We start from the raw sequence: 25342 nt of genomic DNA on the forward strand, positions 1-25342 counted from the left end.
TAAGATGTTTTCTTTTTCATTAGTGTGTAATGAAAGTCAGAAAAACCCGAAACCAACCAACCATGCAAATAGTGTCAAATTTTTTTTCTTTTTTTAGAATTTCTATTTGTAGTTTTTGTTCTGTGTAACGACAGAATGCGGGTTTCTCTGGAAACTCGGCTTTATTCAGCCGAGTTCTCTGCCAGCGTCTCTTCCAGAGAAAGTGATGGATCATCACAGTTATTATTGGTTGTTGCACACACGGTTTTTCAATAAATCAATAAATGAGGTAGGTGTAGTGCAAAAAAAAAACAAAACAAAACAAAAAAACACAATCTTGCCAAGTAATTTTGTCCAGTCTCCAGTGCAAATATCTTTAAACTTAAAACCAAGTCACAGAATCAATATTTAAACTGTGATAAAGCGAGCGGTTCGAGAGCTTGTGCTCCACATTCCCAGGTGTTTCGTGTTTCTGTTGCTAAAACATGTCAAACAGATGTTTTCTGTTTGTCTCTGACATGTTTTAAAGAAACACGGCCGAACAAAGCTAAGCGTGTTCTCTGGGCATTTAAACTCATGTTAAATGCTGTGAAGTAACACAAATCATTTACTGTCTGAGGTAAATTACAGGGAATCTGTTGTTGGGTAGTTTACATGACAAATCCCATGGAAACCAACACTCGGATGTGAAAAATCATTTCATTCCTTATAGCTTTTCTCTTTTATTTATTTATTTTTTGTGGCCTGATTTTTTTTTTGTTGTTTTTTTGTGACCTTTTCCACACGGATCTGGTGTTTTTATTTTATTATTTCATTTTTTTTTAAATAATTTTTTTCCCCTTTGAATCTTTTTTAAGGTTGCTGATCCTCCCAAAAGATATTATTAATAATATATTATTCTGCATGTCTGGCAGAAATCAGATGGAAGTGACTCAAAATGTCCCTAATTAGTTGCTTCATGACTTCACAGGAGCTTTTATATTTCCACACAGAGCCAGGCTAGTTAAGACATTTCACATCGAGTATGATGATCTGAAACAATGTAGGTGTAGTGCAAAAAAAACAACAACACAACCTTGCCAAGTAATTTGGTCCAGTTTCCAGTGCAAATATCTTTAAACTTGAAATAAAACAAAACTAACATTCAAGTGACTTTTCAGCAACATATAGGAACTTTTTTTTTAAGTCAAATATTTCTTAATAGCAAAGAAAAAGTACTTCACTTAAAACTGTTTCCCTTGTTAGAACAGGCCAATCTGAATCCTCAGCGTTAAAAGAATCATCAACTTAGTTTTGTCTCATTTCATGTGAACCAAAATATTTGCACTGGAAGCTGGATTAAAAATAATAAGGAAACAAACGCTGGCTCAAAGTTTAGTTTTTTGCAGCGTCTGACAGAGCAGCAGAAACAGAAGAAATTTTTTGAGAAATGACACTTTTTCCACACAACTAAACTCATTTCACTCGATCTCTGCAAAAACAAAACAAAACAGAAAAAAACTCTTTCAGCTCCAGATCACAGCAAACAGCTGCTGTTTGTCATTTAAACAGTTTTTAGCTTCAGTTGACACAGAAACTGAGCGTTTACCAGCTGTGTGTGTGTGTGTGTGTGTGTGTGGGTGTGTGTGTGTGTGTGTGTGTGTGTGTGTGGTGTGTGTGTGTGTGTTGGGTGTGTGTGTGCGGAGGTGTTGTTTTTGCACAGACGCAGGTGTGATGGCAGAGCCGGATGCGGCGGTAAAGGTTGAAGGTCGTTTCTCAGCAGAGAGAGGCGGCGCTGCAGGCCGCCACGCGACCGCATCCTGCTTCTCTGCTCAACGTCGACTTCCTGTTCTCGCGCTCTTCCTCTCAGCTTCGGCGTCTCGACCCGAGAGCGAGATGTTTCGCGCAGATGCGGGGATGAAAATGAGCTGGCTTTTTAGAAAGCAACTAAAAATACCTGACGCCGGCTCTGGAAGAAGTGATGGAGGAGCAAAGCGACGGTTGCTGTCAGCGTCACGTTCTCGTTTTCAGTCAAACTTTCTGCTCTCACGGCTGATTGAAAGCGCTCAGTCGTGCAACTTTGTGGTTTTCGTGTGCACAGAGAAACAAGTTTGGCTGTCAGAAAAAGACTTTTGAGTCGTTTCCCAAACGAAGCGCGGGGAGAAACAATGAGCGGCCATGACGTCAGGCGTGATTTAAAACACTTTTATTGAAGATCGTATGAAGAAATACAAGCACACACATTTATATCCAGAAAGTATCTGAAAAAATACAACAATGCACTGAGAAAATACAAAACTGCAATCTTACATTTTGATCTGGTTTCTATTGCAAATATCTTTTCAGGGAGAAAAGTCAAATGTAAGTTAGTTTTAAGTCGTAATATTGATGAAAAGATTCTGACTTATAACATGGAGAAAATGTTTTCTTAAAAGTTAAATAATCTGCCAATGGAGCTAGTTTATCACCAATAAAGGATTATTGATTTAAAATGATCTTATAACTCGATGAAAAATTATTTGTAAGTTACTTCAACATAGAATCAACAATCAAAAATTAACTGGGTTAATAAACATGAACCTACTTTATGCAGACAACGCAGTCAGTATTGAAGTTTCCTAAGATATTTTCAGTAGAAACCAGACTCAGAATATGTTTGATTGATTCTGTAGGATAACATGAAACAGCCAGAGATTATTCAATCTGTGCAGATTAACAGCAGATCAGGTTCGTTATGTACAAGGAGGAAGATTCTCAGCATCAGCTCTGCTCTCACTTGGTCGGCTTTTCACGTTTCCCCTGAAAAAGACAGAAAAATAAAATAAAATATCCTCCCTCAGCATCAGAAGATCACAGGACAGATAATCAGAACCAACAGGGACGTTTTCTGGACCGACCTTCAGCTTCCAGACCAGAAAGCAGACCAAGGCGGCGTAGAGGCAGCTCTTCACGATCAGGACGGTGTAGGACAGTTTGGCGTTCTGAGTGATCTTCACGTATTTCCCTGTAGGGAGATCAAGTGTTTACAGTGTGAGGAAAAAGAAAACATTCTAAGCCATCAATGTTCTGCCAGCTGTTTTCTGTGCTTCTAAGAGTGAAATGTTGCTGTTTACCTCGAGTCATGTCAGGGATGAGTGGAGGTTTTACTGCAGGAATAAAGCAAAGTCATTAGGAGAGCAGCTACAAGGAGCAGTTTAGGATACTTGTTTAAGAAATGAACGTACTTGTAAAAACATCATCTTTAATGATGTGTTTGGTGCCATCAAAGAAGTTGACGATGCATTTAAATTTAGTCTTCGCCTCAATCCAGTCTTTGTTGGAAACCGTCAGCCGGCTGGTGATTTTGTAATATTTGTCTTCTCTGGTGGCGGCGGCGTCAGTCGACACCTTACCAATATTGTCGCTCTCCCAGGTCATGTTGACATGATCTGGGTAGAAACCAGACGCCATACAGACCAGGGTCCTGCCCTTCACATTCCCTTCTTTGTCTTTACGTATTTCTTTTGAAGGTGGCAGAATTCTCACAGTCGGGGGAGTGACGTAAAGGTCATCTTCTAAAAGAAGAGAAAAAACAATTCATTGAGTCAAAACTCCGTCACCTGAATCTGTCCATCTGGACATGGGGATGTTTGGACGTTTCTTTGATGTTATCAAATTTAATTGTTAACAAACCTTCAAGAATCTAGTTTATAACGTGCAAAACCTGCACTGGTCATGGACCTAACCAGGGAATCCCACCAAGAAGTTCTTGTTCCTAAGACAATAATCAGTTTCGACCGTCTCCTCTGGCCTTGTGTGTTTAGAATAAGTGTGAAAAGTTGCACAAAGTTTGGACCAGAAAAAGATTATAGTTGATTAATGTACTTCACAACATGTGACAATCTCAAGACCAACAGTTGTTTATGTGGCCCCAAAAACCACTGATGGCTTCATAAGTCCAACTTGAATATAGGTTGTGTGCAAAAATAGAATTTCATCACTCAAATCAAATCAGCGTTTATTAGCATCGTCTCAAATTCCATCAATTAATTTTCAGAAATATGTCCTGCTTGGAGAGAAAGCTGTAATATTTGGACATTTTAACAGGTTTTATTAATACATTCAACCCTTTGAGGACATTTGTGGTCTTGATGGCGGATGAAATTAAAATGAATTTGATGCATCGTTGCTTTGTGTGATTATTGCACAAAGTGTGGCTGAACCGAACATGTTTTACTTTAATTATCAGGTTTTTCTTTTCTCATCTTTCCCTTAAATCAACCTCATCTGCCCAGAGTTTCACATAAATAGACTTTTACACTGAAACTGAAAACAAAGACAGTCTTTTCTAGTACTTACATTTATCCTACTAAATGTAACATCAATTAATAAGCAGCAAAAACATTCTATATGACTCGTCCTAGTTTTTACATTCCGGCGTTCTGATCGGAAACTTGACGTTACTTTCTGAATGTTTTGACTTTGATGTCCAATATTTATGTCTATTCTAAATCTTTAAAGGAAACATATAATATATTTTATGGACACAGAATTTTACAGACTATTGCCGGTCTAGTTGTTGGTGCAAACATTTTGGTGCACTTGAATAAGACAAAACTGGCTCACAAGTAGCTTTTAAGCTGAAAATAGGAGTTTGTTTTAAGTTTAAAAAATGTCTACGGAAAAGTCCAGATTATTTTACTTATGGGCAAAAATGTCTTGTCATAAATGGAACTAACACACTTTTTTTAAAAAAATTAATATTAAGGAACTTAAAACAATCTCTTAAATCTTACTGAAATGTTTGTCATAATTTAGTACATCTGAACTGAGAGAAAACAAAAGATATTTTCACCAGAAACTGGACCAAAATTACTTGGTAAAGTTTTTTCACCCTAAAGTTAAAAAGTGAGAATGTTTGGCTGTGCGGAGATAAAAGCAAGCAAGCAATTATAATATTTACGCCGTCAGCACATTAAATCCGTGGTTACCATAAACTTATTTGTTATTATTATTATTATTTTTTTAGATGCTCTTACCCAGGACTGTCAGCTTGGTTCCTTCTCCAAACTCAGCAGGGTACGAGCCGGAGCACAACGCTCAGTCGCAACAACAAAACCCGAGCTCAGACCTGCAGTTCTCTGTATCATAATGTTTCAACAACACAATAACTCCATCTTAATTGGTGATAGTGACCTGCTGTATAGGTTATAGTCACTAAAAGTTGAAAAAAAAAAAGTTTTTTTTGTTTCTCAACTTCAGTTCCCAAGATCAGATATTAGCTGATCTTCATTCTAAGAAATTACTCGACCTCAAAGCAGTGCGCCTCGCAGTAGTTTTCTAAAAGTACATTTTTGTAAAGAAATAAGCCGTTGATTTTTTTTGTTTTCTCACCTAAGACTGTGAGTTTGGTGCCTCTGCCAAAGTAAGCAGGTTCGTAGTTGGTCACACTGAGAAGCAGCTGCAGGAAAAGCTGCTGAACTCGACGAGCTCAACGCCAACCTGGACTGGTTTTAACCTCAGCTGAACCCATGCAGAGCAGCAAGAGAAAAACCCACTGAATCAGTTATTTTAAAAGTCCAAAGTTTTGGTTCACAACCTCTTTTGTGACGATATGTTTGAAAACATGAAGCAGAAACTCCACAAGCCTCTGAGCTGCGGCTCATTTTCTGCCCAGTAGTTTCCCTCAAAGTGAATTTTACGGTGCAATGATTCTCAAGAGTTTTTGTTTTCTTACCCAGGACTGTGAGTTTGGTGCCTCTGCCAAAGTAAGCAGGATCGTAGCTGCTCACACCAACAAACAGCTGCAGGAAAAGCTGCTGGGAGCCAACCGTCTCATTTTACTGGCCTTATTCCACTAAACCTGAAGCCTTCAGTCACACAAACTCACTACTGAGGCGACTGCACTGAAAACGACTCATCTCGAGTCCAGACTTTGGGTTTCTGCACTTTTTCAGACGCTCAATCAAATACTTCCTGTAAAGAATCAAACGTAGATTTCACCTGAGCTATTTCTTTCCTTTCCCGTTAACACTGGGTGTTCATTTCATTCCAAACAATCTGGGTTTTTCTTCTTTTCTTACCCAAAACGGTGAGTCTGGTGCCTCTGCCAAAGTAAGCAGGGTCGTACTGGTTCACACTGACAGACGGCTGCAGGAAAAGCTGCTGCTATTGAAAGCTAGAGGCAGCCTTTTAAATTAGAAAGTTGTTGGCGAAGTAGACAGACTGCTGGCTAAAACGCTCCAATATGGACAGATTTGTCCCGTTTCGCGGTCTTACCTAAAACGGTGAGTTTGGTTCCAGCTCCAAAGTAAGCGGGATTGTAGTTGTTCACACTGACAAACAGCTGCAGGAAAAGCTGCTGAAAGCTGCCACCGTCTCCAACCACTTTGACACACGAACTAAACAACGTCTGGAGCAAAACTAAACCAGAAACTACTTCTTTCACCTTCTCCTGTTAGCTTTTATTCCTTTTTTTACATTTATACTAGAGCTAAAGATGAAATACTTTTTTGTATATATATATAACATCCAAACCAATTGTCCATTACATCTGATCTTTCATGTTGATTTATTGTGAATATTTTTTTGAGTTTCTTACCTAAAACAGTGAGTTTGGTTCCAGCTCCAAAGTAAGCTTCAGACTGGGAGTCACAGTGTTTAACCCACTGACAGACTGATAATCTGGGCTTTGAGCCAAACCTGGTTTAACTTTGACCGGCGAACATTTGAGACGTCCCTCACACATTATGTCTTCTACGGTTCAGAAAAAGCTCAATCGATGCTCTCATGCTCCTTCCAGCTTCTACTTTAGTTTTTTTCTTACCTAAAACGGTGAGTTTGGTTCCAGCTCCAAAGTAAGCTTCGCTGCCGAAGGAGCACAGAGACTCCAGACTGCAACACAAACTGTCCGCTGCTACTAAACCTTCCCAGCTTCACTTATTTTCCTGGGACGTTTAAAACGTTTTCGGTCACCATCTCAACGTGTTTTTGAATTTTTGGCAACATTTTTGTCAAAGTTATTTGACCAGGCACAAGCACTGTGACACCTTTCACACCATTTTTTTGGGAGGATCTTTTAGCTGTAAACCAGATCATATTAGTTATTCATTTAGATTTAGATTTTTAAAACAGTCAGTTTGGTTCCTCCACCAAAGTAAGCTTCAGACGTACTGAGCATAGTGAGCAGGATCAGAGCTCAAAGCAGCCAGACAACCTGCTCTCCTGTTATGTCAGTTTTCACCGAGTTCAATTTTTCTTTTAAAACCAGCAAACATTTCACACAAAACCTCAGACTCACAGAAATGTTCCTTTTAGTGTCGCGAAATGACCTTATTTCTGACAGTTTTGGTTAATTGGTTAAAGTTGAACCTGTGTTTGTTTTTCAAGCGGATTTCTTACCTAAAACCGTTAACTTGGTCCCTGCTCCGAAGTAAGCTTCAGCTCCAGCACCAGAGTCACAGTGAGCACCATCGGTGCCCAAAACAACTTCAGCCTCTTCTGTCTTTGCCACATTGCATTTTATATTACTCCTGGCTGTTTTTCAGTCTTAAACTGCTCTTCATATTCGCCGCAACGCAAACGTTTGACCTTTCTTTTTCTTTTTTTTTTAAACTTGTATTTTATTTAAAATAAAGCTGAACTTTTCAACTTAGTGAAACAGCTTTCACTGCTTTCATGAGGATCAAATTTCAGAGTTTTACTCACCTAAAACAGTCAGTTTTGTTCCCTGGCCGAAGTAAGCTTCATAGTTGGCACAGAGGTTAAAGTTCAGAGCAAAAAGCACTGAGCTCAGGCAGCGAGCGGCTCAACTTTCACTGGAAATCTGTTTTACGTATGCTCTCATTTTTAAAGTTTTTTTTAAAGACATGTCCGAGTAACATTTATATTTTTGTATTTCTCACCTAAAACTGTTAACTTTGTTCCTCCTCCGAAGTAAGCTTCATAACCACCAGTGGCACAGTGAACACATCCGATGTGCAAAACACGACAACGTGCAGCTTTATATTTGCTTTACTTGTCCTATTATTAGTCGATTTTTCATCAGAGATAGTTAAAAGGTTGCAGATTGTAGCCAGAAGATCTGCTGCATCAGTTTGTCTCTCAAATTGACTTTCTATGGACTTTTACTCACCCAGAACAGTCAGCTTAGTTCCCTGGCCGAAATAAGCTTCTCTGTCATCACACAGCTTCAGCTTCGTATCAAAAAGTGCCGACTTTGACTGGAAACGCCTGCTTTCTAGCTGCTTATTCAAGCATCATTACGGCTTCAAATTTGGTTCGTTTTTGCAAACCGTACTCACCTAAAACTGTGAGTTTGGTTCCTTTTCCAAAGTAAGCTTCGTTGAGGTTGTCACAGTGCAGCAATACTCGACAGATAACTCTTCGACCGTAATATTTACGTGAAAATGACTCTAACACAACGTCAACCTCGAGGCGTTGTTGAGTGCAATCTGTTAGATTTGAGTATTGAAGCGAAATATTTACCCAAAACTGTGAGTTTGGTTCCTTTTCCAAAGTAAGCAGGATCTCCGTAGTTCACAGTGATTTGACTTCAGCTCAATAAGCCAAAACGTTTCATGTCACCAAATTTTACTCAAATCCAAGAATTAGTTTAGTTTAAATTGGATCAGATGAGCTGAACATGTGAAAAGTTAAACTTACCTAAAACTGTGAGTTTGGTTCCTTGGCCAAAGTAAGCTTCAGCATTGTCACAGTGCAGTGATATTGAACATGAACCTGTTTTTCTACCAGAATTAACTTTACAAAGACACATCGGTCTGTACAGACGTCCTAATCAAAGTATTGCTTATTAAAACTCTGTAATAAAGTGAAATATTTACCTAAAACTGTCAGTTTGGTTCCTTGGCCAAAGTAAGCAGGATTTCCAGAGTTCACAGTGTTTTGAGTTTGACTCAATATGTCAGAACATTTTATCTCAAAACAATTTTATTTTACTTCAATTTAAGAATTACTTTAGCTTGAATTCGACCTAAACCTGAACATGTCAGAAGTTTAAACTTACCTAAAACTGTGAGTTTGGTTCCTTTTCCAAAGTAAGCAGGTGTGTTGGTCACAGTGCTTCAACTTCAGGTTAATACATCTGAACTTTTAAAATGTAAGACTTTTTCTTTATTCCCACCTGACCTTTGTGTTCACTTTAAATCAGATCTAAACCTGAACATGTAAGAATCCAACTTACCTAAAACTGTGAGTTTGGTTCCTTTTCCAAAGTAAGCTTCGGTTCCAGTGTCACACTGAATCTCTCCTGGACCAAAAAGTCTCTAAACTTTCCAGAATCTTCTCCTTCAGACTGGCTGTAAAAGCCCAGATCATCAGGAAGGTCAAACCTGCAGGATGAGCTTCATAAGGTTTAAAGAAGTTGTGATTTCTGACCCTGAGGATCACACGACCCAATGGCTCCATGTGTAAACTCAAACATCTGCTAATAAAAGCTGTTTCTGCTTCACTTTCTACATATTAAAGAGTTTCTTAAGGCCTGGCTGAGCCTCCACCCTGCCCACCTCCACCTGCTTCCCGCTGCTGCTCTCTGACATCCACTCAGCCGTCCACATGATGGATGTTAGTGGCAGGAGGTTTTTGTACGGCGGCTCTATGGGATTGTATCACCGTGGCCCCCTGTCCCCACGGTGAAAAAGCATCACACAAAAACCTGCCTCCTCCGTCTCTCCCCATCCCCCCAGCCAGCCTCTCTGTATCTCAGCCTCCATCTGTGAGTCTCTGTGGGAGCAGCTGTGGAGGTCGGGCCCACTTGACGCTGGAGCCGCTCCAAGCTGCCTGCTGCTATTTCTGGGTCGACTAAGAAAAGAAGGCAGAGCAGAGGACAGGAAGCTGCTGGCTGCTTTTGTTTGTTTGGAGGTATAAACAGGAAGTGACACGTCAGTTGGTCACGACTCTGCAGCCAATCAGTCAGCAGAGAAAGAGAGAACATCCACTGATGTGTGTATTGAGTTTAAGGTTCTTATGTTAACAAAAGATAAAATTGGAACGATGACAATGAAACAGAAACTATGTTGAAAGTTGAAATTAGTTCTTCGATAAGAGCCTTTAACCTGTTAAGTCGATGTGTAGACACTGATCAGTGTCGACAGAAAGTTTGTTTGTCTTTTCTAAAATAGCTCAAACTCAGTCAGAACTCCCAGTTGGATTAGTCTCCGAACTTTGACTGGGCCATTCAGACACGAGAAAAAGCCACATAAGCATGTTTGGGGTTCTTCCTCCACAACGTTTCCTACCAGGGCCGAATTCATAAACTTGTGGCAAAACTTGTGGCAAGATACAAAAACTTCACATGTGTTTTTATTTTATTGCCATTCTTCTGTCAAGGCCTTTTATGTAGAGTGGACAGTTGTCACAGCAACGGATTCTCCCACCTGAGCTGTGGATAAGTTTTCACTGAAGGCCGAACTTCTTAAAATCTGTTTCAGTCACATCAATTGTTACTTCGCTGGCATCATTTTATTTGAAGTGTGCAAAATAAACAAAACGCCCAGAAGCGCTAAAGTCTGAGGACAAAAACCTGAATACACTTTGCATATTTAACTTCATTCATCCTGATGGAATCCATCTTTCTATCAGTAGATGTTGAAAATGTAACTCCACTGGAAGTTGAGTTTTTGTGAATCGATCCACTTGTATTTTTCACACGTGGCCAGTAGAGGTCAGTGTAAGATGAGAATTTTAACTTCCTCATCCTGTAGCAGCTCAAGACATGTAGATAAGTCACCTGAAATGCAGTTTTTTGGAAAAACTCATCTACATATTATTAGGCTGCAAAACTGAACTAATAACGTGTTTTCTTGTGTTTTCTTAAATTCTGCTGCAGCGGCGTCCAAAGTTTTTCCCTTTAGGGCCAAAAATGTCAAATTGAGAGGAGACCAGAGCCACATTTATTGCTCAACACAACAAATGTGTTATTATGCATTAAAGGAATAAATAGATAATCTGAATAAATTGAATAATCTAAATAGACAATATTTTAATAAAGTAGTCTTGGTAGAAAATGAATATGTAAATCATTGCTGATTTAAAAAATATGAACAGGGCCTTTGACAGTTGCTGTTTTAAATACTGATTTTATTTTTTCACAACTTTGGTAATTAAACAAAAACACTTTGTCTTGTACCTAAGAAAATATGTTTTAAGAAGATTTGATATGTAAAAAGAAAAATTAATAATTAATTGTGAATTGGCTACATTCATGGAAAGAGGGGTCAAACAGGGTCGACCACTTTGGACCTATAGTTTTGTAATTACTGTCATTTCCTGGAACACTTTGACCTCTTGGCTGTGATTGGTTCTTTTCCATCTAACACTAATTGGAGGAAAACTTCCATTGCAGTTGATTTCTATTTAGTAACTTTCTTTGCATATGAAAGACACATGAAATGTCACATCTTTTTGACCTTCTTGCTGTTCCATATGTGAGGAGGTGTGAAGGCCCACACACACACACACACACACACACACACACACACACACACACCCCCACACACACACACACACACACACACACACACACACACACACACACACACACCCACACACACGGCTGTCGGGTTTATTATACGCACACATGGGTTCATGGGAGACGGAGGTGACACAAAGGAAAGCAGGTTTACAGCAGAACTTTATGAAAAGCGAGGATGTTAACCGTTAACTGCGACACCCATACATGATTCTATGGGTTTCTAAAAGTTTGCTTTGCCTCAGGCCAGTAGTCTTCAAAATATACCTCGTGTCACACCGCTATGTTGATGTTTTTGCCAGTGTTCTCCCTCCGTAGCCTCGTCGCTGCCTCCTCCTGAGGTTGTTGTCAGGCGGCTGAGGCAGCCTGTAGCACTGTGCCAGACTGGAGGCGCAGTAGTACACAGCAGAGTCTGCAGCCTCAGGAGAGTGGATCTGCAGGGAGGTTCTGAGCACTTCTGGACGGGTCATGGTGTATTTGGTCTTGTTGAAAGGAGCTTCGATGGACGCGGTGTCTTGACCTGCAGAAAATGCGACCAGCTCCATTTTCCCACTGCCTGCCGGGTGTCTGTACCAGAACATGTAGTAGTTCTGACTGTTGTCCTGGTCGCACCGCAGGGTGACGCTCTGATCGCCGCCTCTGACCAGCACAGATGGAAGCTTCTGGAAGTTCACAGCAGACATGGAGAAATCTAGAAAACAAAATAAAAAAAACCCCAACAAAATATAAAAAAAAACACAATGAAATGTTTTTTGTTTTTTAATTAAATTAAATTCCTTTCTCCTAGAGTGATTTTCTTACCAGGGAAAAATAAAACTGCAATCAAAATCAAGTTCATTTCTGCACTAATTTTGCTGCTTTGACTTGTGAAATAAGAAGGTAACAGAAGATGATCTGACCTCCTCCTCTCCTCTCAAAGATCTGAGAGAGTTTCTCTCTGCAGCTGCTGGAGGCCGTCTTAAAGAGACAGTACTGAGATCTGTGAAGTGGGGTTCTGTTAAAAAGTTGACAAAATGAAACTTTTGCAGGGTCAATAAAAAAGTTCACCCCCTCTCTATTGCTTTTACAAATCAATAATTATTATTTTATTATCATAATTTTTTATTTATTTTTTTTATTTTATTTTTTACAAAAATACTAGATTATTTCTATAAACATCAAATTAAAAATTAATTTCTACAAATTGAAACATTTAACATAAAATAAGTGATTAAAAAATACCCACACCCAATTTGTGCTGGTCGTCTCACGTTGCCTAAATTGTTATATTTAACTCTGGTTCACTTTTTTCTACTATTTGTTGCATTTTCCTTTTTTATTTTGCCACTGTGTTGCAGATCGGATTGAAATGTCATCAAAACACACAGCAGTGTAAAAACACTGCAATGGTGTTGAATGTTTGTTAGAATTTAAATATATTGATCTTTTGGGATGTTTTCTTGTGTAATTATACTATTACAATCCTATTACTTGAAAATGATTTGACACGAACAACATTATTTTATCACAATAACCTGAGGGACAAATGAAAAACTGATTATGAACATAATTTGTATCTGCAAGAACATACACTTTTTTTTCTTTCTTTATTTTACAGATGATTCAACTTTTTTGTGAACTTCAACCACAAAAAAACATCCAAAAAAAACATTTAAAAATCTATATTTGGGATTAAAATGACTCGTTCTGTCTGTCATTTCAGAACTGGATCCAGTTGAAGTGAACAGAACCTTGCAGGTTTCTTTCAAAGAGCCTTAAGTCCCATCAATACTACAAGACTTTAGCGACTGATGGGAACTGAATACTTTGGTACCCAGATCCGTTTCCATGGTAATAGCTTTCCTCAGCAGATCTCTGCGTTCCTATTGGCCGTCAAACGGCGCTGTGTGATTGCGGCGCGTCCAAACCGAGCGGATTGTTGCTCAGAGGTGGAAGTGAAGCAGAACATGGAAGAGTTTGAGTCGATGATCATTTTGGTTAAATTGACTGAGCTTAACATTTGGGCGTTTTTATGGGAATGTGGATCTTTCTGATCAATTTGAGAAGTTATTTTGATCAGATTTCACATTTTATTGCTGGTCTGGGTCTTGACTAAAACACTGATAGTGTTACACAGATTTTTTTTCCTGGTCCTGCACTCATAATAAGAACGTATCACCCAGCCCCCCCATCCCCCAAGACACTTATTCATGTAGCCTACAATAGCAAAAAGCCTTCTTCCTGTTATATAGATATCTAAAGTCCATGTGAAACTGCAGTTCAACTTCCATTCAGGTGAAATTAGCTATTTTCACCATTTTTGTCACTTTCTCTGCTAGTCAGAGAAGCCACGGCTCCTTCCTGCCTGCGTACCACAGACCGTCTCCTTATTTGTATGACTGTCTGATCTGCATGCATCACTGTGACTAGCGGCACAGTAGTAGGTGCTGCTGTCATTCGGGAACAACTTTGGGATTTGAAGAGAGAACAGATTTTTCTGCGGTTCGATGGAAGACCGGTAGCGTCCCACAGTTTCTTCGTACTCTTTGAGGATGAACTCCACTTGGGCCCCGGGGCTCCTCTGCCGGTACCAGAGCATGGTTTGGCTGCTCATGCTGTCGCCTGCTCCCAACCTGCACTCGAACGTCACATCGTCTCCCGGCGAAGAGATTCGATGTAGAGACTGAAGGACTACAACGGAGAAACCTGCAGAGGATGTGCAGAGCAAAGTTTCAGATTGTTCTATTCACAGACAAACCGACGTAAACAAACTCGAAATAAATGCTTGGATCTCGGCAATCCTTGCCATTTGCACGTTTTTCAGAAATCTACCTGAGTGCATCAACAGTGACAGATAAAAGACAGTCGCAAACATGACAGCAACGGCCTGGGTTCGGGTGAATGGAGGAGGCGATGGAACAACGACTCTTATGAGAAACAAACCAGGAAGTCACATGATCACCTGTCGCTACAGGATGTGAATTATTCATTCACAAAATCTCCCATTACTTGAAGTCTCATGTCCTAAACTCGCATACTGTTTGTGATTTTTTCAACATGAGGAATATAAAGCTATGAAACATTCTGATCAGGCTTCGACCCACTTCTGCTGTCCTGACACCGGCTCCCTGTAGACTTTGAGACACTCGTGCTGGTTTATTAGTCACTAAACGACTCGGCAATAAAGCACATTAAAGACCTGCTGTTGTTGTATAAGCCTTCCAGAACTCTCAGGGCTTCTGGTTCTGGTTCTGGTTCTACTCTGCATTCCCAGAACCAAAACCAAACATGGAAAAGCACAAATCTGGAACAAACTTTTAGAAAACAGGAAAACAGCCGAAATGCTGAGTTCCTGTAAGTAAAGGCTAAAAATCCACCTTCTCAGCGCCGGCTTTGATTAGTGCTAAGTGAAACACTGATCAATATCTTTGATGTGTATTGGTGCGACAATTTAGATGATTGCATTTGTCAAAATGTAAGGTTTGTTGCTCGCTTCATCATTGAACTCATGGTTCAATGATGAAGTCACCTTGTCTTCACTTATGGCTGCTGGGCTGCGTCTAGATTCAGAGAGGAGATAACGTGAGGCCAGAGGTTGGAGGTTTTTGTTCAGGGCTGCTGGATGTTTGGCGCAGTGTGCTTCCCTTGCAGCGCAGAAGTAAGTCGCCGTGTGTTCGGCTTTCAGACCGACGATGGAAAGAGAGAGGTTCTTCTTGGCCGCCACCAAATCTCCACCTAACCTGAAGTGTTTCCTGAACTTTTCCTCCACGCTGTCGTTGCTGATCTTGTCATGGTGTCTCTAAGGTTTCGAACCCACATGCAAGGACACAATCAGGTAAGCGGTTAATGAACAATGATGATTTATTGAGTTTGAGGGAAAAGGAAAGAGGGATGGTTTCTGGAACGGGTCACCGGTTCGTCAGACTGTCAATGAGATGGTTCGGGTTAGTTAGCGGGTAGGAGAGACTCTCCGGATAAACAGATTGGATCTTACTTTGGAGGGTGTGAGTATGACGGCTGGCAGAGCACTGGAGAACTGGGCTGGTGGGAGGCCGGACAGGTAGAGCGATCAGAACGAGATTCGTCAAGGCCCAGGCCAAGGCACCTCCAGGTGGATCCAAGCTCGGTCAGGGAGTCCTGCTTTCCTGGAGAGGCGTCCGAGGCGACCGAGTAAATCTGGAGGCTAAGGGTTCCGGGGCAGACGGCCCACTCAGGGAATCAACAGGGACGGCGGGTTCACCTAATGTGAGAAAACAGAGGTTAAATCGACGTAGATCTCGGGGGGCCTATCATGTAACGATCGTTACCGAGGTAAAACAAAACACTCAGGCGGAGAGGAGTCGTTCCGCCGCTCCTATAAACACCCAGGCTGAGCCCTCCGAACAAGCTGCAGGTGTGTCGACGGGGTTGACATGGCACAACTCCAGGGGCTCTGCATCCTAGCGGCACCTGGTGGATGCCATGAGAAGCAGCAGGTGCTCCAGGGAGACACAACAAAAAAAAAGGAAAAACTAAAAGAAACAAAAACACAGACCCTGACAGTACCCCCCCCTCAATGGACGCCACCCGGCGGCCGAGCAGAAGAGGAGGGCTGGGAGTCCCAAAAGTCTCTAATGGGAGGGATCCAAAATAAACGATCCAGGCACCCAGGAGCGTTCCTCTGGACCATAACCCTCCCAGTCAACGAGGTACTGGAAACCCCGACCCCGCCGCCGGGAGGCGACGACCCGGCGGACGGAGAAGGCCGGATGGCCATCGACGATACGGGCGGAGGAGGGGGTTCGGCCGGAGGGCAAAGGTCACTAGAAAGGACAGGCTTAATCTGGGACACATGAAAGGTTGGGTGAATGCGCAGGGACGGAGGAAGACGAAGACGTACGGCAGATGGGCTGATAACTGACGACACCTCGAAAGGGCCTATGAACTTGGGAGACAACTTTTTGGACATCGCCTTGAGGGGATGTCGCGTGTAGACAACCACACCTTTTGACCTATGGTGTAATTAGGAGCAGGAGTCCTCCTGCGGTCCGCCAGGCGTTTATTGCGTGCAGTGGTGTTGGTGAGCGCATCTATGGTGTCTTTCCAGATCTTTCGACTTTTACGAATGTGGTGTTGAACAGAGGTAACAGAGATTGTCGTTTCATCAGAGGGCAGGAGTGGTGGCTGGTAACCCAGCACTATTTCAAAAGGAGAAAGACCTGTGGCTGCAGAGATGTGACTGTTGTGCGCATACTCAACCCAGGGAAGGTACTGGGCCCAGTCGTCAGGATTGGTGGAGGTCAGGCACCGCAGGGTAGCTTCTAGTTCTTGATTCATGCGCTCTGTCTGTCCGTTGGTTTGAGGATGGTAACCAGAAGTGAGCATCACCTTGGCCTCCAAGGCAGAACAGAATTGGCGCCAAACCTGAGAGACAAACTGGGGACCACGATCTGAGAGGATCTCCTGAGGAATGCCATGGAGTTTAAACACATGTTTAATCAGAAGCATGGCAGTCTGGGTGGCAGTAGGCAATCTACGGAGAGGAACAAGATGACAAGCCTTGGAGAAGCGATCGACGATGGTGAGAATGGTAGTCATACCTTTAGAGGTAGGTAGTCCAGTGACAAAGTCGACCGCGATGTGGGACCAGGGTCGTCGGGGTATGGGTAGTGGCTGAAGGAGGCCTGCAGGATGATGGTTCGACGACTTATTGCGGGAGCAGACCACACAGGCCGAGACGTACTCCTTCACGTCCTTGTGTACCGATTCCCACCAGAACCTCCGATTTATTAGCCCAATGGTGCGACTGATGCCAGGGTGGCCAGAAAACTTTGAAGCGTGTATCCACTGGAGGAAACGGGATCGAACCGATAAGGGTACGTACATTTTACCTGATGGACAGTGTTCAGGGCAGGTTCCTTTTGCTGTGCTTGGCGAATAAGGTCCTCGATCTCCCAGGTGACCACTCCCACTGTGCAGGTGGGGGGAAGGATAGGAGCCGGATCTTCTTCAGAGTCATCTGAGGAATAAACTCGAGAGAGCGCATCAGGCTTGACATTCTTGGAGCCTGGGCGATATGAAATAGACAGGTTAAAGCGAGAAAAAAATAAAGACCAACGCGACTGGCGTGGGTTGGACCTCCTAGCGGATTGGAGATAGGATAAGTTTTTGTGATCTGTCCAAACCAGAATGGGTTGTTCAGCTCCCTCAAGCCAATGTCGCCATTCTTCCAAGGCTAACTTGATCGCCAGGAGCTCTCTGTCCCCAACGTTGTAATTTCTTTCCGCCGGTGAGAGTCTGCGGGAGAAAAAGGCACAGGGATGAAGCTTATGGTCATGGTCGGTGGTCTGGGAGAGGACAGCTCCGACCCCTGTGTCGGAGGCATCAACTTCCACCACAAACTGCTTCTTGGGATCGGGCTGGACGAGTATGGGTGCATGAGCAAACCGGGACTTGAGTTCCGCGAAGGCAGCCTCTGCTTGAGGGGTCCAGGCAAATACCCTCTTGGTGGAGGTCAGAGCCGTTAGGGGAGATGCAGTTTGGCTATAGTTGCGTATGAATCTTCGATAGAAGTTAGCGAACCCCAAGAATCGTTGTAGTTGTTTACGGGTCTCAGGCTTGGGCCAGTCCAGTACTGCTTTTATCTTGTCCTCTGACGCTCTTACCTGTCCGCCCTCCAGTACGTATCCCAGGAAAGTTACTGATCGACGGTGAAACTCACATTTTTCGGCTTTTACGTATAGTTTGTTTTCAAGCAACCGCTGGAGAACCAAACGGACGTGTCTTCTGTGTTCAACGAGGGACTTGGAGTAGATCAGAATGTCGTCTAGGTAGACAAACACAAAAACGTTAATGAAATCTCTGAGGACATCGTTCACAAGTGTCTGAAAAAAGGCAGGGGCATTAGAGAGACCAAAAGGCATCACCAAATACTCATAGTGCCCCATAGGAGTCTTAAATGCCGTTTTCCACTCATCACCTTCTCTAATACGGAGAAGATGATAAGCGTTTCTGAGGTCTAGCTTCGTGAAAATGGTTGCGTCTTGCACAGGCTCGAAAGCTGAGGACAACAGTGGTAATGGATATTTGTTCTTTATTGTGATTTGATTTAGTCCCCTGTAATCTATGCAGGGCCGTAGGGACCCATCTTTTTTTTCCACAAAAAAAAACCCTGCACCTAATGGGGAAGAGGACGTGCAGATTATGCCGGCAGCGAGAGATTTGTTTATGTAGTCCTCCATTGTCTGTCGCTCACTTCTGGAAATGTTGTATAACCTGCTGTTGGGTAATGGAGCTCCTGGCAAAAGGTCAATGCTGCAGTCATACGGCCTGTGGGGTGGTAGAGATAACGCCTTGTCTTTGCTGAAAACCGTAGATAAATCATGGTACTCACTGGGAATGGAGGATATGTCAGGTGGATCGACCTCTGCCTGTTCAGTCAGGGAGGTCCTGCCCGGAACGGCGGAGAGAAGACAGGTGGAATGACACCTTGTGGACCAGGACTCGATCTTGGCTTCAGCCCAATTGATATGAGGGTTGTGTGCGTGTAACCAGTCGAATCCCAGAACTAAGGAGGAACTGGTAGCAGGGAAAACAAAAAATGCAATCTCTTCGGTGTGATTACCTGAGATCAATAGGCGTATGGACTTCGTACGGTGGGTGATTTGTGGTAGGTTCCCTCCGTCCAGGGCTGAAACACGGAGAGGGGTAGGCAGAGGTTCAACCTTGATGCCCAGTTGCTGGACTATTTCTGAGTTTATGAGGTTTTGTTCGCATCCCGAGTCAATGAGTGCTGACAGGGGAAAAGATTCGTTATTGCTAAGGAGGGTGACTGGAATGATGAGACGGGATTTAGTTGACTGTGATGATAACGCCGACAGTTCCCCCGTCTTTACTGCCGGACCTGCGGGTTTAAACGAATGGGACAGTTAGCGATAACATGGTTAGGCTCACCACAGTAGAGACAGAGCCGGGAACGCATCCGCTTCTGGCGTTCCTCTGGGGTTAGGCGTGTGTGTCCCAGTTGCATAGGTTCAGGTTCAGGGGCAGAGGTAGGGGAATCCTGAACTTCGGACCGGTTACTGTGTTGGGAAACACCTGGGGAAAAAACCCGGCTGGACCGCTCCCTCGCCCTGGAGCGGATTCGGTTATCCAATTTTATGGTTAGGTTGATGAATTCGTCTAGAGTCTCAGGTTCATCTAGAGTTGCCAGTTCATCTTTAATTCGCGCATGGAAAAATGCACTTTTAAGTGCAGGGGCATTCCAACCAGAAGCTGCGGCTTTGATTCTGAAATCAATGGCAAAATCAGCCACACTCCTCTGGCCCTGCTTCAAACCATGCAAATCACGGGAGGCTGAAGTCTTTTCAGTCTCCTGACAAAAAACTTGTTTCAACTCCCTTAGGAACTCAGGAAACGTACATCCATAATTCAAGGCGGATGTAAACCTGGCTTCGGCCCACTCTAGTGCTCGACCCGTCAACAGGGATAACATGTACGATATCTTTGAATCATCATGGGGAAAGCTCTGCGGTGAATGATTAAAGATTATATTACACTGGAGAATGAAACCTTTTACCTTCTTAATGTCTCCTTAATGTCTATCTATCTATCTATCTATCTATCTATCTATCTATCTATCTATCTATCTATCTATCTATCTATCTATCTATCTAGATTGCCAGTTTGTTGGTATCTGGACTGACAGAGATGAAAAAGTAAGAGATGTTTTTTGTGACAGTGTTCTGAAACATTCAGTAGATATATGCACAAAATAAAAATCAAAAACAAGTCATAGAAATCCCTCTGCTGTTGAGTGCTGTAATTGCACTGAATGATTTTTTTGGGCTGTAGAATTTTTTTTTTTCATGTATAGTTTTATAGATTGAGTAATATGCACACAATCCCAAGATTTTGGAAATTGATCCACTTCTTTATTGTGAATATTCTATTTCTTTTCTTCTTTTTTTGCTGCATTTATAGAGTGAGATGGTGAAGACGAGCCTTTGTTTCTAGGATGGAAGCTTTCACAAAACCTTGTAAATGAAAATTGCTTAAGGACCTCTGCCTGGTTGTCTTCCTGATTATTTAAATAGGACCAAATGCTAAAAAGAAAAAAAAAACAACTGTTGCCTTAGAAAACACCCTCATGCACACATCCACCACAAACAGGCTGCACGGAAGACTGGAAACCACGGATGATAAAACCATTGAACGGTTTTTGTACCATTCAGACGTGTCTCTTTGTCATTGTGCTTTACTTGCTGCACAGAAGTAGAAAGCACTGTGCTTCTCCTCTGCAGCACTGATCATAAGAGAGGCGTTTTTCAACGTGTTCACGCTCAGATCTCCAGAGATGTTGAAGTCCGTCTTGTGCGTCTCCTCCATGACGGCGTCTTTGTAGCTCAGGTACCCCAGCAGGTTCATGGCCGTGTCTCCAGCTGGGCGCTGATACCACAGCGTCACCCTGTAGTCGGTCTTATCATAGGTGCAGAAGATCTGCACTTTATAACCGGCGCGGGTGATGAGACTGGAGGGAGACTGATTGACCTCAACACACAGACTGACGCCTAAAAGTTAGAGACGATGTTTAGTGAAACGTCGTAAAATGTTAACTCACCTACATTGTGATAATTTTTGTTTACCTGCGAGGTAAGAAAGGATGAAGATAGGATTCATTGTACCTCTGTAAGTTAAGCATTTGCTGACAATCCACCAGCGCAGGGCAGACAGACAGACAGACAGACAAACAGACACCGTTTAGGTTTTTGCAGCTGGAATCGAACCAGCGATGAACGTGAATGTGCTGCTGATGGTGACGAGGATTTAACTGAGCCCTGCAGAGGAAAGGGAAGTGACGAAGAAATGCAAAGCCTCAACGCAGATGTCTGAAATCGAAGGTTTCATTTGAGTTTCAGCTGCTTTCTGTTCAAATAGTTCATTTTAAGCCTTGATTTTTTTTCTTTCCTTCCATTAAAATGGCAGATTTTAATGTTTGAAATTGGGATTTCATGATGGAACAACAAAAAGTGATACTGAAAGATGAAAAAAGCCACAGGACGTCCAACTAAAAGTTAACCAAAAAACCATGTGGGGGACAGAGTGAAATATAAATGAATGCGATCTGGTCAGGTGAGACCCGAACTGAACTTTTTTAGACTGCAAATACTTGGATGGCAGAAAACCTGTTTTTTCACACAGAAACATGGATTTTTTGTTTCTGTGTGAACAGCTGGTGACTTTACTGGAAGAAAACAGCTTAGAGACGTCAAAAGACTTGAAACCAAAGCAAAGGTTCACCTTCCAGCCTCAGGTGCAGCTACTGAGCCACAATGAGATGATTTGGATCACAGCATGTTCAAGTGTTGGTATGGCCTAGTCAAAGTCCTGACCGAGCATGAGCTGAGATGTGAACAACCTCAGAGCCTCACTTGTTTTTGTAAAGTAAAAACAAGTGAAGTCGCTATACGTATAAAGCTTGTCACTGTTTTTGCAGCAAACAGCTCTCCTTCAATTCATTACCTGATTACAAATGCAAGCCACACTTTTCAGATTTTTATGTGTACATTTTTTTTTCAACCCATAAAAAATTTACATCCACTTCACAATTTATATCACTAGTGTTTATTGCATCGATCCCTATTAATTAAATCGAATTAAATAAAAAGCACTAAATAAAAAAATACTTCATTTATCCGAAAGAAAAATAAAATATTTTAAATAATTTATTAATAAATTTATTTTAAAATAACATTTTTAAATTAAGGTTTCCTACAGCAATGGACCTCCTGTGTAAATCACTGGGCTAAGTGAGTAACACGGCTCCCTGCCCAGGGTGCTCTTACACTGCGGGGCGCCAAAACCACCAACAAAGAAAAAACCACTAACTGTGCAGCACTGACCAAGACTGACTGGTCAACACCTGTACGTGCATTAACCACAATAAAGCAGCAGGGTAGCTAGCAGAGCGGATTAACCAGCTGCTAAAAGATTATTGATCGACAGTAATATCCGATAATAATCATCATCTGAGCAGCAGTAGGACCAACAGTTGCTTTTCTGTTTGAAGCGATCAGATCATGTTATAGATTCTGTAAAACCCTCCAGTGGGTTTTGTAAAACCAATTTCTAAAACTGGTTTCTGTTTCTACCTGAAGCGAAACTCAAACACAATCTGTGACCAAACTTTAGAGACGACGAATCACTGATCATTTTTTGATTCCCAGCTCCCCCTAGTGGAGACTTTTACAAGTGCAGACGTGGGTTTCTGATGAACTCTGTCTTATTGGCAATCGGGTTTTTGTTCAGCTGTTGTGTTTCCTCACATCAATGTGTTTTGCTGACAGCACAGAAATAAACGCCGCTGTCTTCAGGCTGCAGGTCCTTCACAGTCAGAGCTCCGGTCTCTATGGTGTCTTTGACTGCCGAGTATTTGCTCTGTAGGTTCTCTCCGTAGTCTGGCTGCCCACTGAACGGCGTGTACACGACGAGGGTCATGGCCTCCCCTGGCCGCTGCCGGTACCAGTACATCTGGGTATAAGAAATGTCTTTTTTGTGGCTGCATTTCATCTCAGCCGATTCGGCCTTCAGCCTCCAGTTGATGACGGGATCCTGGATGACGTCCTGGCAGTGAACTGTCAAGAGAAGAAGAAGAAAAAATATTTTACTTAAAATAAAATCAAGTTAATTTACACTAAATTTCTTTATTAAAAGACTAAATTCTAAAAAAAAAAATCAATTAAATCCCTCTTAATTTACCTTGAATCCTCAGTGGAGGGAGTAGAAGGACGATGAAAACTTGCCACATCGTTTTTATTTTCAATGTTCAGAGTTTAGAATCTGTCATGTTGTGGTCCATCAGAGACGTGCTGAATATTTCTGGGAGGACAAATAACGTGTCGCCTCACAGAAGATCCTCCCCTTTTAGAGAGAGGAACTAGAGCTCCATCAAAACGAGTCGGTCCTGGCGGAAATCCGTCAAACATGAACCGAGCAGCAAAGGAAACGTTTTACTCACAAGAGTTCTGCATCATAACCTGCGTAGTTGTGTTCCACTCAACCTACGTGTAAATTAAAACCTATCCGTGCAAATTTCAACTAACTTGCAGGACGGTTTGCTCGGTTCGACAGACGGTGAGGTTTTTGCGCTGATGATCCGTGGCTGTGCAGCACAGAGGTAAAACCCACTGCTGCTCTCGTTCAGCCTCTTCATCATCAAAGTGCAGGTCTGGTCTCTGTCGGCGCTCCCCTGCATCTCCACGTCCACTCCAGGTTCTGGAAAGCTTTCGCCCAAACACCCATACCCCAGCAGCTGCAGCTGTTTGTCCTCCAGTCTCCTGTCCCAGAGGATCACGTTGTAGTTCTGGATCCTGTGAGAGCAGCTGATGCTGGCTGCCTCTCCTCGCTTCGCCAGAATCGTCCACGGAGTCTGGCCGACCTGCACAGCGCTGAAAGCGGTTATCAGGAGTTTGGCTCTCATTCTGTTGGTTATTGTTCTGCCGCGTTCTCAGCAGCTCAACCAGTTGCTCTACGTCTTTTCCTTTGAGGCAACAGCAAAAAAAAAAAAAAGAAAATCCGCTAGGAGGGCGTTAGACCAGACCTGAATATTATCGTATTTGTATTTGTCTTCATTTTGAAGATATAAAGAAACGTTTCTAGAGGTCATCAAAGGTCAACTAGCCCCTCCCTTACACACTTTGATGAAATCAAACAAAATTGGTGTCAAACATTTGTGCTACATTTACGTTTGTGCTGGAACAAAGCACAAACGTAGCCGAGTTGATTGACACCTGCTTTGTTTGATTTTATGAAAGAGGGGGGGCTGGTTGACCTTTTGACCTTTGAACTTTAATTAATATCTTCAAAGCCAAAGCAGCTACAGACAAAAAAATGTTGCTGCACAAACGTAGCACAAATGTTTGACACCAACTTTGTCTGATTTGAAGAAGGGGGGGGGGGGAGGGGGCGACTTCACTCAGGTTCACATTAGTGGTGACACGCGGCCTCGCCTCATCAAAGGAGGTAAAACAGCTGCGCAGGGAGCATGAGGAGGTTTATGCGTTGAGGAGCAGAGACATGCAGCACTGTGGTAGCGGGCGGCACAGAAGTAAACCGCGCTGCTGTCTGGGCCCAGTCCCGTAATGGTTATGGTGCATGTTTTGTCTCTGTTGGCGTCCCCGTCTATTGACACGTTCAGCTCCTTTTCTGGGAACGAAGAGGTTCCGTACATGTATCCCAGCAGCCGCAGCTCGCGGCCGTCCGTCTGTCTGTACCAGAGGATTTGGTCGTAGCTCTCAATGCTGTGGGAACAGCTGATGGCAAGTGTTTCGCCGTGGTCTTTGAAAGCGTGGTCTGGAGTTTGGGTGATTTTGTCGCTCAGGGAGGAACCTGTGGAAGAGGCGACGAGAAACAAGAAACGACCAGGAAGCAAGAGTTCAAATAAAAAAAAACTTTTATTCTTTAAAAAGGAAAAAAAAGTCAAAATTCATCCTCAAAATCAGCAGTTTACCTGAAACCAGTACGGCCTGCAGGCTGATGCAGCAGAGGAGGAACATTGCTGGTTCTGGTTGGGGCCACTTTGCCCTGAAGCTCTGTTGTAACCACAGAACTAAACTAAAATGGGAGGAGCCTCCACGCCTCCTCTTTCCAAAAGTCAAGCTGCTCTGATTTTGCATTTTTGCATTTAGAAAAACAAATACAACCAAGGTTTCCGCCCGGAAAACCATCGAATTCAGCCTCCATCGTTGATCTGTCGTACAAAGTATGACCGACTAACTTCAGGGCAGAGCCGCTCGTCGGCTTCTGGTACCAGAGAATCACGTTGTAAGAGCTGACTGAGTGGCTGCAGGTGATTGTTGCAGGACCCTGAAGAGTTCCCAATATTGCTGGTGGATCCTGCTGGACATCACCGCTCAGAGAACAATCTGTGTTGAAAAGAAAAAGAAAATTTAGAAAAATGGA

The 25342-nt window shown here is 42.7% G+C and overlaps 1 protein-coding gene, 1 long non-coding RNA gene and 3 gene segments (V, D, J or C); all 5 read right to left on the bottom strand.

Moving 5' to 3' along the window:
- Positions 1–2149: 2149 nt before the first annotated feature.
- Positions 2150–12108, bottom strand: LOC129377239 (M1-specific T cell receptor beta chain-like). Its single transcript, XM_055057054.1, has 7 exons — positions 11806–12108; positions 9568–9576; positions 6539–6581; positions 3183–3512; positions 3072–3104; positions 2856–2962; positions 2150–2757 (listed from the first exon to the last, which is right to left on the bottom strand). Exons 1-7 carry the CDS (start codon positions 12106–12108, stop codon positions 2731–2733), a joined length of 852 nt encoding a protein of 283 aa, XP_054913029.1. The 3' UTR covers positions 2150–2730.
- Positions 12109–13739: 1631 nt separating this feature from the next.
- On the bottom strand, positions 13740–14288 carry LOC129377240 (immunoglobulin heavy variable 6-1-like). The segment is given in 2 exon segments: positions 13740–14110; positions 14237–14288. Coding segments are annotated over 2 exon segments (414 nt in total).
- A 959-nt stretch (positions 14289–15247) lies between these two features.
- LOC129377376 (uncharacterized) lies at positions 15248–15622 on the bottom strand. The gene is made up of 2 exons (XR_008607904.1): positions 15399–15622; positions 15248–15328 (listed from the first exon to the last, which is right to left on the bottom strand). It is a non-coding gene; the product is annotated as an uncharacterized LOC129377376 (long non-coding RNA).
- A 5007-nt stretch (positions 15623–20629) lies between these two features.
- On the bottom strand, positions 20630–21162 carry LOC129377375 (T cell receptor alpha variable 13-1-like). The segment is given in 2 exon segments: positions 20630–20952; positions 21028–21162. Coding segments are annotated over 2 exon segments (357 nt in total).
- Positions 21163–24362: 3200 nt separating this feature from the next.
- LOC129377241 (T cell receptor alpha variable 20-like) lies at positions 24363–25006 on the bottom strand. The segment is given in 2 exon segments: positions 24363–24769; positions 24891–25006. Coding segments are annotated over 2 exon segments (453 nt in total).
- Between the last annotated feature and the right edge of the window lie 336 nt (positions 25007–25342).

The sequence above is a fragment of the Poeciliopsis prolifica genome, unplaced genomic scaffold (genome assembly GCF_027474105.1).
Source record: "Poeciliopsis prolifica strain line A6 unplaced genomic scaffold, Auburn_PproV2 SCAFFOLD047, whole genome shotgun sequence".
Lineage (NCBI taxonomy): Eukaryota > Metazoa > Chordata > Actinopteri > Cyprinodontiformes > Poeciliidae > Poeciliopsis > Poeciliopsis prolifica.

Bases quoted from the DNA above. Each gene is read 5' to 3' on its own strand.
- LOC129377239 (XM_055057054.1), bottom strand. From the start codon at position 12,108: ATGTCTGCTGTGAACTTCCAGAAGCTTCCATCTGTGCTGGTCAGAGGC. The intron at 3,105-3,182 runs GTACGTTCATTT...TTATTCCTGCAG, and splicing joins TAAAGATGATGTTTTTACAA to TAAAACCTCCACTCATCCCT. The intron at 2,963-3,071 runs GTAAACAGCAAC...ATCTCCCTACAG, and splicing joins CATCCCTGACATGACTCGAG to GGAAATACGTGAAGATCACT.